At 27.1% G+C, this 13,201-nt stretch overlaps 1 protein-coding gene across 9 annotated transcripts; it reads left to right on the top strand.

Moving 5' to 3' along the window:
• Positions 1–5,530: 5,530 nt before the first annotated feature.
• Positions 5,531–13,198, top strand: LOC126847772 (uncharacterized). Of its 9 annotated transcripts, XM_050588163.1 has the most exons (7): positions 5,531–5,564; positions 10,751–11,066; positions 11,134–11,194; positions 11,498–11,636; positions 12,056–12,142; positions 12,392–12,480; positions 12,669–13,198. In XM_050588163.1, the coding sequence occupies exons 2-7, from the start codon at positions 10,946–10,948 to the stop codon at positions 12,832–12,834; spliced, it is 663 nt and encodes a 220-aa protein (XP_050444120.1). In that variant the 5' UTR covers positions 5,531–5,564; positions 10,751–10,945; the 3' UTR covers positions 12,835–13,198. The 9 variants fall into 9 exon arrangements, with proteins under 9 accessions (XP_050444120.1, XP_050444123.1, XP_050444119.1 ...); XM_050588166.1 differs by lacking the exon at positions 10,751–11,066 and having other exon boundaries at positions 5,560–5,880; XM_050588162.1 differs by lacking the exons at positions 10,751–11,066; positions 11,134–11,194 and adding an exon at positions 5,945–6,005 and having other exon boundaries at positions 5,560–5,880; positions 12,669–13,195.
• Positions 13,199–13,201: the final 3 nt, after the last annotated feature.

Here is a 13,201-nt window from a genome sequence, read left to right as displayed (position 1 = left end):
AAAAAAGCGTTATGCTGTTATCTGATAAGAGATAAGAGATTAGAAATGAGGGTTGAGGTTGGAACGGGATGGGGGATGGGAATGTGGTTGGGGTGGGTATCGGATCGGGGTTGGGAATGGTGATGGGGGTGGTAATAGAGTTGAGAGTGGGAATGAGGTTGGGGGTAGGAATGAGGATGGAGTTGGAGGCGAGGGTGTGAATTGGGTTGGGGTGGGGGTGGTAATGGGAATGGGGTGTTAGGGGCATAAATGTTATATTCACAAGTCACAACGTTCAAACTAGAAGTAAAATAAATTCAATAATTGAAGAGGTCATATTCCTATGAATTGTTTTAGGCCAGATATTATGAAAACGCTACAATATTAGCCAGAAACTTGATATGTTTACTAGCCACCTTACTTAGATACTAGCTTGTTATTGCTTGTTAATATACTATTTCATTATCTATAATTCCACCTCTTTTCTAAATTTATTCGGTACTTCAACGAGACAAGAAATTAATGTTCTTTCGTGGTTGCAGACTCGGCTGAAATATGTTTTGTCTACAAATTTATGTAATTAAAAACATATGTTGCCATTTGAAAAAACCAAAAATCTCCCTTTTTGGCTTATACGGATTGTTGATAAAAATTTTCAAAATATTGAAAAATGTAGCAAAATATCTACCTAAAAGTTTAGGGAAAACAAATTCTAAAAATATTCTTATTTTCAGAAAAAAAATGAGTGTCTTACGTTAGTTGGTTCACCCTGTATTATTAAGTAAAATAATACAGCAAAACCTCGTTTTTTTTTTATTAAAAATATATATCTACAATCTGTAATATTAGTTACAATAAGTAAATTTGAAAAAAAATATATAATACAATGACAGGACAACGAGAAAGAAGGGGGTGCCCAGTAACACTACTTCAACTAGATTCAATTACATAATTATAATTGTTTTGAATTCCTTAAAAAAATTTTTGATTTTTTTTTTTTAGTTATTGAGAAGGTCGCGTGACCAATTTCGTTTTAATCGACGAGGAGGATTGTTTGGAAGAGTAAGAGAAGAAATATTGGATATCAGTGGATTCGGGTGATTTATAGTGGTAGAGTGGAATTGGAGAGACGTCTTAAGCTATGGAATTTTAATTTAAGGAATAGCGTTTTAATTTTGATGTGAGTAGCCCAGGTTAGTCGCTTGTCAAGATGAATGCCTAAGTATTTAACAAGTTTTCAGAATATTTTTTATTTTAAAAAAAAAAAAGCCAGTACAGTGGAGGCGGTTCATAGTGGAGGACAAGCATAGAGTTTATATATTTATTTGACCATAAATAATCGGTTGAAAAAAATAGACTCTTGTCGAAAACAAGTTTTAAACAAATATTTTTGGAGCTATTAGCATTTTAAGAAATAGGCCGAAAGAAAAACTATAAAATTGTTAGCATAACAAAAACAAACTACAGCTTTGACAAACGCCGTTTGTATACGATTAATATATGTAGGTCGTAGGTGAAAATTTCCCTATAAAACCCGAAACATATTAGACGAGTATCATATTTTATGTTTTTACTTATCTGGAAAAGTAGAAAGACGTTTAAAGCAACATGCATTTCAAATTCGTCGTTTTTCTATGTCTGATTTTATTTATCAAACATTCAACTGCTGCAACTGATGTTCAGGTAATTTTTTTTTTTTAATTGAAGCTATCGATATTTGATTAATGTAGCTAAAAAAATTATTCAGTCTTTGCTATAACACTAGTTATAGCAAAAACTGAATCATTTTTTTAGTGGAAAATGTGTATTAATTTTCCATAAAGCGATAGATTAATGATTTTGTTTTTTTTTTTTAATAGTACTATTAAATAATTATGACTAAAAAAATATATTTAAAAACATTATATATTAATATTTTTTTTTCATTTGGGAATTATAATTAGATAATGCAAAAGAAGCGTGAAATATATGATGCTCTTAAAACGGCATATCCTCAAAATATTACAAAACCAAATGTAATAGCTTATTTGGTGAGCAAAAACTATTCTGGACAAAATATCTCTGAGATCGTAAAGTATTTACATAGTATGTTGAAAAATCACGATAAGTATTTAATAACTTTTTTAAATATAATTGGTATTTTTTACAAATAAAGACTATCACGCGAAGTCACAAGTCAAATATATTTTTTTTCTTTGTTATATAGTTGAACATCTTTTCTATGTGGGCTAGAAGGCCGGTTTTTTATTTTTGTTTTCAAAATAAATGTATAAGCATTTATATGTCCATAGTTTTTTTCTAATAATTCTAACTAATTCCATAATTACTAAATCAAAAATCGGCCTTTTAGCCCCCCCACAGAATAAATAGTATGCTTCACTTAAAAAAAAAAATAATGAAATCCGTCCAATAGATACGCCAGAAAATGACCTCTATGAAAGTAATTTTTTATCAAACTTTCGCCATAACTCGCAGAAAAATATTTTTTAAAGTATTATTACTGAAAAATTTATACTTTTTTTACCTATATATATTTTTTCACCTTAAAACTACTAGTCGGCATCTTAAAAATGGCTATTAATAAATTTTTATCAAATATTGCGTATCCTTTGCCGCTAATAAATAGCTCTTTCCGATTTTATCTCATAGAGTTTAATAAGAAATTTAATTTTTTTTTCATGTTTGTATAAAATGAGATCTCAATTTTACACTATTTCCCCCCCCCCCCCCAACTTAGTTATTTTGTTAACAACTTTTGAAACATAAATGGTAACGTATATAATTCATTAACTTTTTAAATTTAGAATAATGTACTACAAATTTTGACTGGTTGATATCAGTTTTGGACAACTATTATTAAAGTTAAAAGAGTTTAAAAGTTTGAGATAGGAGGGGAAGTGCGGTTTGGAAATGCGTGCAGATAAAAATAGTACTAGCCCTAAACTTGAATAACTTCAAAAATAGTTATCCGAAACTGGTTATCGGTCAGTCAAATTTTTTTGTACATTATTCTCAAATTAAAAAGCTAATAAAATATATACGTTACCATTAAAAATACAAAAGTTGATGTCAAAAACACTAAGTTGGGAGGGGGTAAAAACAAAATAGTTGAGAAAAATTGAGATCAAATTCTATAAAAAACAATATGAAAAAAAAACATTTTAATTTCTTATTAAACCCTATGAGATATTGAGTGGCCCGTGTTAAAAAATCGTCCTGCATGTACAATGTTTTACAGTTAGATATCATAATGTATTGCATTGAGCTAATATCTAACAAATGTCAAATTATTATTAAATGTTATATTAAACACACGCAGGGAAATAATGAGGACAGAGTATACTTAGTAATTTCTGAGCATCGTTATTGAATTATAATTGTTATATATTATTAAAAAAACAAAACAGCTATTTGCTGTTTTTAATTTTGTTGCTGTACTATTCATAGATTCACATAAAAGCGTTTAATTATGACAATATCATTTTCAGACTTAATTTAATTGTTATGGCCCCACTTTGCTAACTTCTTTCCCTGCTGATTTTTAATTATTGTATTTACTTTTGTGATCAGATACTGTGCTAGTTTATTTTTAATGTTGAGTTAAAGCGAACAATTTACATTATACAAATTGTACACAGATTCACTTAAAGTGTAACTGTACAATATACATTGGAAAAAAATATACATTGTGATAAATGAAAGTCTCGAGTTAGCTTCTAACAAAAGATATTATCATCAAAACATTTTTAAAAAAAGTCATTGATGGTGTATGTATTAGTTTATTTTAATGCAAGTATGAATTTCAGATCACGGTATTATTACGGAAGACGAATTTTACAATGGTTTCAAGGCTGACCATATGTTGGACCTGGTAAATAACGGTAGAAGACAAAATTAAGCTCATCTGAAACGAAGATTATCAATTAATAATTATAATACCATTCACTCAACCAGCATTTGAATCTTTTGTTTAATATAAATCTTATTTTTATCGTTAATGATAATTTTTAAAATTATACAAAATATTTCCTATTACATTAAATTGTTACGAACCTCTAGCTGAAAAGTTATTGTTATTACATTATTTTTTTCCTGGCCACACAACTTGATTTTAACCTGCTAAACCAATTTCTTCAAATAGCAATTTTACAAACCTAAAAAGCAACTAATTGGATAGAAATTAAAAAAATGTACTCAAACCCAAGCCCCAATATGTTCTGTTCCTGCTGTACTGGCTTTTATCATAATTCAAATAAAATCATATGAAACCTTCAATAGCTAATACAACCATCTGACAACTGGATTCTGCCACGATTGATATTTATTTAAATTCATAATACATTTTTTTCAACAGTAAATACATTGAATACAAAGTATAATTATTTAGAAAGTACAATCTTGGCTAACTCACATTTAATTTGAATAGACTATTTAGAGTTGGGTATGTTTAATGGCATTGAATGTGTAGAATAACTTGTTTTATTTTGTATTATAAGTTAATTATTTGAAATATTGTTTATTAGCTAATTATTAACATATCTACTTAAATTAAAAATATGGATATTTTAATAAATTTAATGTTTATTGTGCATTTGCCTAATTAAAGTATGCACTTTATTGACATGGTCTAACCCATTTAAGAGAATTACTAATAACTAATCCGAGGTATTCAACCGGATTCATTGATAAGGGTTAGCAAATCTAGTTCCTTTTTCCAGTTTTTAAGGACATAGATCGTTGTAATAGTGAATACACTGAAGACATTGGTTTTAGACAGATAAATAGGTACATACAAAATTACTGTAGATCTCTGTAGCTTCTCATCAATACCACGGACATGTTTTTTCAACAAATCAAATTCGGTAGGTTCTTTGTGAGATAAGTAATTATTTTTATTAAACAATAGAGGTTTCTACAAAAAAAAATTAAATATTCAAATATTTAAAAACCGGGTATTACAGTAGCAAAGCTATCATCACCAACGGTCACAACAGACTCAGTATACTTAAGGCACCTGATATTTTCTGTGTTTATTGAAATAATGAATCGACTTGAATGTTGAAATAGGTGTTTTTAAAGTGGTCAAATTGTGTGGTTATTTTTAATACCTAGTTGAAATTCATAAAATTAGCAACCCGTAAGCTCAGAAATATTATAAGGTTTAATACATTATTTACCAACCTGTTCTCTAATAAAATTACATACCTACGGATAATATTTTAGAATGCACCTACCCCACAGGGCTCACTCTTTGATTATCACGGTGTGAAGTTTCAAGTTTACACTATAAACCATTAACAGCATAATGCATTAGTTTATAAAACAAATAAATAAATTGCTGATTATTTTCACTTTTGACTTGAATTACTTCCAAGTTCCAAGTATTTTTCGGCGTACCGCGAAGGTAGGTATAGGTACTAGGCCACGGTCATTACCGTTGAAGATAACCAAGGAATAGGTCTATGATACCACTCTATGGTCGCTAGCGATAAACAACATGGTATTATCAATCATATTGATAAGGGATAACAAATGTTATCAATATCCATTACTGATAACAAAATGTACATACTACACACAGATAGGTACAGTACAAATTAGAATTTTCATTCAAATTAATTATTATTACTAAACCTTGTTATACTTCGACGTTTTATACGGCTAATATAACAGTAGCTGTAGTCTTGTAGACCTTAAACCTATTTTTTTTTTTTAATTATATTGTTTATATTATTTTAATTGTAAGATATTATATTCTTCGTTTGGAATATCTGTATCCAATGAATCGGCAAAACGATATCTGCAAGGTAGTAACGTTAGGAGATTCTGGTGTCGGAAAAACATGCTTATTGCAAAAGATAAAATATGGAACATATAATAATGAAAATTCGATGACCATAGGTATAAATACATTTTAAGATTTTTTTTATTAGTCATCATATATTTTTGTATATTTGTTTCTTAGGAATCGATTGTTTACATAAAACTGTTGATTTGGGAAATAAATTAATTACACTAGAACTGTGGTAAGTACATATCTCTTATTACTGGTAAAATAAAATTAGATATTCATTAAATGATTGTATTGTAGAATAGGTTATAATTAATTTGGTATTATAAACTTTCATAACTATTTTAATTTGAATAGCCTGGAATTCTAATCTCAATTGAATTTTAATAATAATCAAACGGATTTGTTTGATATTTAAAATGAATGCGACATAGTCGAAACTCACATTGGATTAAAGATTAAAATAACTAATTTTGGAAATCACTTTATGATATCAATCGAAAATAATAGTATTTGATTATTTGTTTCTTAACATTTAGGGATACAGCTGGACAAGAGAGATTTGATGCTATGAATAAGTTATATATAAGAAATGTAATGTGTATATTACTTGTCTACGATATTACCAATGAGGAGTCGTGTTTTAAACTGAATAAGTGGTGTGATTTGATTGATGAGGTAATTGCTTTCACTAGAATAAGTACTTATTGCTTGTACGACAGTTAAAGAAATTATTTTGTATAATAGCATAGATTAAACACATTCCAGGGGCGATTACTCTTTTGTCCTCCGATTCAATCCGAATCTGTAGATTATATTATTCTTTTCCTTAAGCAACCTATTACAGCCATTGAAGCATTCTTCAAGGATGATATTTTGGCAGATCCCTTTTACTAGATATTTTCTGCCTAATTAACAGAGCTGCACGAGGCTGAGTATGAAAACTAGCTACAGCGAGCGCTATACATTGCCTTACTCACTTGTCCTTTTAAAAACAAGTAAATCCATACTATTTAGTACCATTTAGTGTTAATTATTAGTAAAGTAATTGTAGTGGGCTTATAATATTATACTTTTTATACAGTAAATTATTATTTCTATTTTTTTCCAGCAAGCACCAAGTGATGTAATCAAAATTTTGGTTGGTAATAAATGTGATAAACGTACCAGAATGATTCCAACTGAAATCGGGCAATCGGTATGTACCAAAATAATTAGTATTTCTTTTCATACAAAACAGGATTGCTAATTTGAAGTGAAAATAAGTCAAATCCTAAACTTCTCTTACTACAATGAAATAATAATTACTCTTGGTTTCTTAAAAGGCATGCATATACTTTTGCTGCATTGCCACCATTTATTTCTATTTAAATACCATGTTTGGTACTTATTTTTACAAATAGTTTGTTTAAACCTGTAATTTTTTTTAATTAACGTTACTTTTGTAGGTAGCTGATTATTTAAAAATGCCATTTATAGAGCTATCATCGAAAGAAGATGTCAATGTAGATGAATTAATGGATTTAATGTTGGTAATGTTAGTACAATTACTAGAAAACCGAAAAATTTTATTAGAAGAAGTAAATTTATTTTTTTATTATTATTTAATACTTCATAATATTTAATAAAATTACTAATTTATTGTTTTTAAAAAGAATCTTCATATCCATTGTGAATATTATGAACCATATTATGTGCGTGTCTGAAAAAATATTTTATCGTTGTTTTAGAAAAGATTACAAGATGCATTCCGTATTTCGCAAAGAAACTCCGAAATCAATGAACAAAGCGGCTGGGAATGGTTACGCCAATACTGTTCTTATATTTAAATTATTCATGTTTAAATTTATATTTACTCGTCAACTATTACTTATAGTAAAATATATTTTTAAATAATGTATGATATGTACCAAATGTATAGTTTTCCAGCACTAATTACAGATTTTCTAAGCTATTATTTTTAAGTAAATTTAACTTAACGACTTGGCAAAGAGAACTAAAAGATTTTATGATTTCTCCCAAAATAATTTTTCTTTATTGTAATTTTGTAATATTTTAAGTTTAAATACATTCTTATCTGTATTTTATACTTAAAACGTTTTATTTATTGATATATATATATATTTAAAAAGAGTATTAATTGTATATAAAAATAAATTACTAGATTTTACATAATTTTAAGTGTATTATACTTAGGATACAAAACAGCATAATGTTGAGCAAGCAACGCACCAGTGTAGTTTCCTACGTTCACCTATTCAACTAGTATATTTGATCTTTATCGGGTTATGCTGTATGTTAGGCATGATCAATAATTTTATATAATTTATTTGCTTACTTATAAAAACAAACCAGTAATATGTATATTACTAATTATAGGCATAACATAGTTGTATGTATAGATTTTGACTATCAATTTATTAATTATATAATTTATTAATTTATTTATTATATAGTATCGTTACTAAACATTCGGGAAATCTCGATCTGAAACCTCAGCTATTTTTCAGAAATTGTAGTGTACTCGGTAAAAAAAAGCTCTTTTTTTAAAAAGTTAGAACGTCCCCCTACTTTTTGATTTTCCAATCGAGTACTGTAGTCTGTACGCACCATTCATATAATAACTCTGTATTAAAATAATTTTTCTTGTATGTAGATCTTAATTAAAAATTTTTTAAATCCTAAGTACACCACAGATAATTTACTAATAATGTATTTTTTGAAATAACAAAAAAAAACTAACATAGGGTAATGACACCAGTGATTGGCACTATCTCAGTGTTTTGAGATAGTGTTTATTTATATCACAGATACAATATTAATATATTATATACAATTGGACCATTGAGATAATATTTTTATACAAAATGTCATTAAAAAAAAGGAAGATATTTTATCTGTGGTATAAACACTGCATTGCAAATACTGGAATATAGTGCCAATCGCTGGTGCCGTTACCCTATTTTAAAAATTGTATTGAAATCTCAATTACTTTAAATATTAAATAATAATATACCTATATTATATTATATTATATACTATATAATTATCAGCTTAAATGCCTTTATGGCCCAACGCTGTTTTTACAAAATAGACTAAGTATAGATCATAGACCTTTAAAGAAATCCTATATATATATACTTCTTTATAGGTCTATGATAACATAGATATCTTGGTAGTAAAACGTCTTAAACACATTCAAATTCACACAACTATTAAAAAAATACAATAAATGAAAATTTAAGTATAATATATTGAATCAATAAATAACAATTCACTATGTTATTTTTTCTCAAAGACTACATTGTTTATACTTAGTTCACTGAAGGAAAATTTTAGAAATTTGTCTTCTCATAATTGTATTTAGCTGTATATTCATTATTCATACAAGTTATAAGTACAATAGTGGTCTTGTCTTTGATACTGTTTCTACAACATTGGCAAAAACGACTGGACTACAAATGACAATAAATACCTACACAATTCATCATCAGAATCATTATGCAAGCCGTACGTACAGGCCTAGAAGGTCCAATGCTGATATTTAAATAGGAACTCTATCAAAGTTTATAAAAACATCACACGTTTTTATATCAACTTGATATCTGTAGGTACCTTATTTACGAGTAGAATAAAATAAAATAAATAATATAGACCTCTAGGCATGATATAGACATTTTATAAATTGTAAACATTTGGTATTTAAACATTTAAATTTAGTTATAAATAATTAATTTCATAACATTTGAAAATGCTGTTATTATATTTATGATTAACATAGTATCGATATAATTTTAATATTAAGAATCAAATTTGAATCGAGGATAAAGTAATATAAAATTATTTAAACTTTGAAACGTCTTTACCTACTTTGTAAAACGTAATAAACAATTAATAACTATTGTAATTTTTTGTTATAATTCCATTGAAAACTTTGAATATGAGTGTAGTTAATAGGTAAGGTACTTGCCTAGTAAAGCTTGGATGTTTATGTCTTTCGGAATTTTTTTAGTAAAATTAGAGTTGTACCCTAATACGATGTAAATTCGATTCACAAAGACTAGAGTCTACATTTCAAATCAGCAAGCTTATATTGCATATATTTGCATATTTGCAACTTTTGAACATATATTTGCCAATAGTTCTAGATTTAGTAGTAGTATATTTGTAAGTATAATTATTTAAGATGTTCCATTTTAATATTATCTATAATCGTGTTAATTAGTATAAGCTAAAGAAAATGATACACGTAAGAAAAAATATTAAATGATAAGTATGGCTATACAAATATTGTCCAACAATTTTTAAATAATCGTCATTGTTCTTTTTGATTTTAAAATATTACCAAATAATTGTAATACAATGTTATCCTGTAAAATACCTTTTTAAGTAGTTACCTAATTAACCTACGTAAAATAATATTATTTGTATTCTGTCATGTCAGCTATTTGAAAACACGGCTTAAAATTTAAAGCCGATTTTAATAGGCATACTTTGACATTTTAAATTGCATGTTTAAATACACCTATGGTCAATATTCATTAACATCTAAGCTTAAAAGTATTAAAAAAAATAAATTAGATGAAAGTTATAATATATATCATATAGCCAATTGGAATAAATAAATATTAAAAAAACTAGTTGTAGGTATAAAACATAAAAAAACTTTTACCTATTATGCTCTTTTACTAATTGGTAAATGTGTTTAAAACCAATTTTTCAGTTATTATTTTTACCAAACACCAGTTTTTCCAAACTACATGTTTTCCTAGTTGGGATAAATTAATATTAGGAAAACTGGTCATTGGTAAAAAGTGTACAATGGAAAAAGTGGTCCTTGGTAATATATGCAATTTGGAAAAAGTGGTGTTATCCCGTCGCTAGCGATAAACAACATGGTATTATCAATTATATTGATAAGGGATAACAAATGTTATCAATATCCATTACTGATAACAAAATGTACATACACACAGATAGGTACAATACAAATTAGAATTTTCATTCAAATTAATTATTATTACCAAACCTTGTTATACTTCGACGTTTTATACGGCTAATATAACAGTAGCTGTAGTCTTGTAGACCTTAAACCTATTTTTTTTTTTTAATTATATTGTTTATATTATTTTAATTATAAGATATTATATTCTTCGTTTGGAATATCTGTATCCAATGAATCGGCAAAAAGATATCTGCAAGGTAGTAACATTAGGAGCTTCTGGTGTCGGAAAAACATGCTTATTGCAAAAGATAATGTATGGAACATATAATAATGAAAATTCGATGACCAAAGGTATAATAAATACATTTTAAGATTTTTTTTATTAGTCATCATATATTTTTGTATATTTGTTTCTTAGGAATCGATTGTTTACATAAAACTGTTGATTTGGGAAATAAATTAATTAGACTAGAACTGTGGTAAGTACATATCTCTTATTACTGGTAAAAAAAATTAAATATTCATTAAATGATCGTATTGTAGAATAGGTTATAATTAATTTGGTATAATAAACTTTCATAACTATTTTAATTTGAATAGCCTGGAATTCTAATCTCAATTTAATTGTAATTATAATCAGACGGATTTGTTTGATATTTAAAATTAATGCGACGTAGTCGAAACTCACATTGGATTAAAGATTAAAATAACTAATTTTGGAAATCACTTTATGATATCAATCGAAAATAATAGTATTTGATTATTTGTTTCTTAACATTTAGGGATACAGCTGGACAAGAGAGATTTGATGCTTTGAATAAGTTTTATATAAGAAATGCAATGTGTATATTACTTGTCTACGATATTACCAATGAGGAGTCGTGTTTTAAACTGAATAAGTGGTGTGATTTGATTGATGAGGTAATTGCTTTCACTAGAATAAGTACTGTTCAGTACTTATTGCTTGTACGACAGTTACAGAAATTATTTTGTATAATAGCATAGATTAAACACATTCCAGGGGCGATTACTCTTTTGTCCTCCGATTCAATCCGACTCTGTAGATTATATTATTCTATTCCTTAAGCAACCTATTACAGCCATTAAAGCATTCTTCAAGGATGATATTTTGGCAGATCCTTTTTACTAGATATTTTCTGCCTAATTAACAGAGCTGCACGATGCTGAGTATGAAAACTAGCAACAGCGAGCGCTATACATTGCCTTTTAAAAACAAGTAAATCCATACCATTTAGTGTTAAATATTAGTAAAGTAATTGTAGTGGGCCTATAATATTATACTTTTTGTACAGTAAATTATTATTTCTTTTTTTTTCCAGCAAGCACCAAGTGATGTAATCAAAATTTTGGTTGGTAATAAATGTGATAAACGTACCAGAATGATTACAACTGAAATCGGGCAATCGGTATGTACCAAAATAATTAGTATTTCCTTTTATACAAAACAAGATTGCTAATTTGAAGTGAAAATAAGTCAAATCCTAAACTTCTCTTACTACAATGAAATAATAATTACTCTTGGTTTCTTAAAAGGCATGCATATACTTTTGCTGCAACGCCACCATTTATTTCTATTTAAATACCATGTTTGGTACTTATTTTTACAAATAGTTTGTTTAAACCTGTAATTTTTTTAATTAACGTTATTTTTGTAGGTAGCTGATTATTTAAAAATGCCATTTATAGAGATATCATCGAAAGAAGATGTCAATGTAGATGAATTAATGGATTTAATGTTGGTAATGTTAGTACAATTACTAGAAAACCGAAAAATTTTATTAGAAGAAGTAAATTCATTTTTGTATTATTATACTTCATAATATTTAATAAAATTACTAATTTATTGTTTTTAAAAATAATCTTCATATCCATTGTGAATATTATGAACCATATTTTGTGCGTGTCTGAAAAAATATTTTATCGTTGTTTTAGAAAAGATTACAAGATGCATTCCGTATTTCGCAAAGAGACTCTGAAATCAATGAACAAAGCGGCTGGGAATGGTTACGCCAATACTGTTCTTATATTTAATTTATTCAAGTTTAAATTTATATTTACTCGTCAACTATTACTTATAGTAAAATATGTTTTAAAATAATGTATGATATGTACTAAATGTATAGTTTTTCTGTACATTGTTTTAAGTAATTTTAACTTAACGACATGGTTTTATGATACCAAGATAATTTTTCTTTATTGTAATTTTGTAAGATTTTAAGCTTAAATACATTTTTATCTTTTATAAAACTGGTATTTTATAGTTGAAACGATTTATTCATTGATATATATTTAAAAAAGAGTTTTAATTGTATATAAAAATGAATGACTAGCTTTAACAAATTGACTAGTATTAAATGTATTATATTTAGGATACAAAACAGCATAATGTTAAGCAAGCAACGTACCAGTGTTGTTTTTTACTTTCGCCTATTTAACTCTTCGATTCTGGTAATTCTTTATCGGTA

This window comes from Adelges cooleyi, unplaced genomic scaffold (assembly GCF_023614345.1).
Source record: "Adelges cooleyi isolate 19-005CV unplaced genomic scaffold, UGA_ACOO_1.1 ACOO_flye_CR_arks_rails_tigmint_CR_PRNA_119, whole genome shotgun sequence".
Classification (NCBI taxonomy): Eukaryota; Metazoa; Arthropoda; class Insecta; order Hemiptera; family Adelgidae; genus Adelges; species Adelges cooleyi.
This window is presented reverse-complemented; position numbering and strand designations above follow the sequence as displayed.

What these genes read in the sequence shown, in the direction of transcription:
- LOC126847772 (XM_050588163.1), top strand. Translation starts at nt 10,946, where the DNA reads ATGAATCGGCAAAAAGATATCTGCAAGGTAGTAACATTAGGAGCTTCT. An exon ending in TGAAAATTCGATGACCAAAG is followed by an intron (nt 11,067 to 11,133) that starts GTATAATAAATA and finishes TTTGTTTCTTAG; the next exon opens with GAATCGATTGTTTACATAAA. An exon ending in TTAATTAGACTAGAACTGTG is followed by an intron (nt 11,195 to 11,497) that starts GTAAGTACATAT and finishes CTTAACATTTAG; the next exon opens with GGATACAGCTGGACAAGAGA.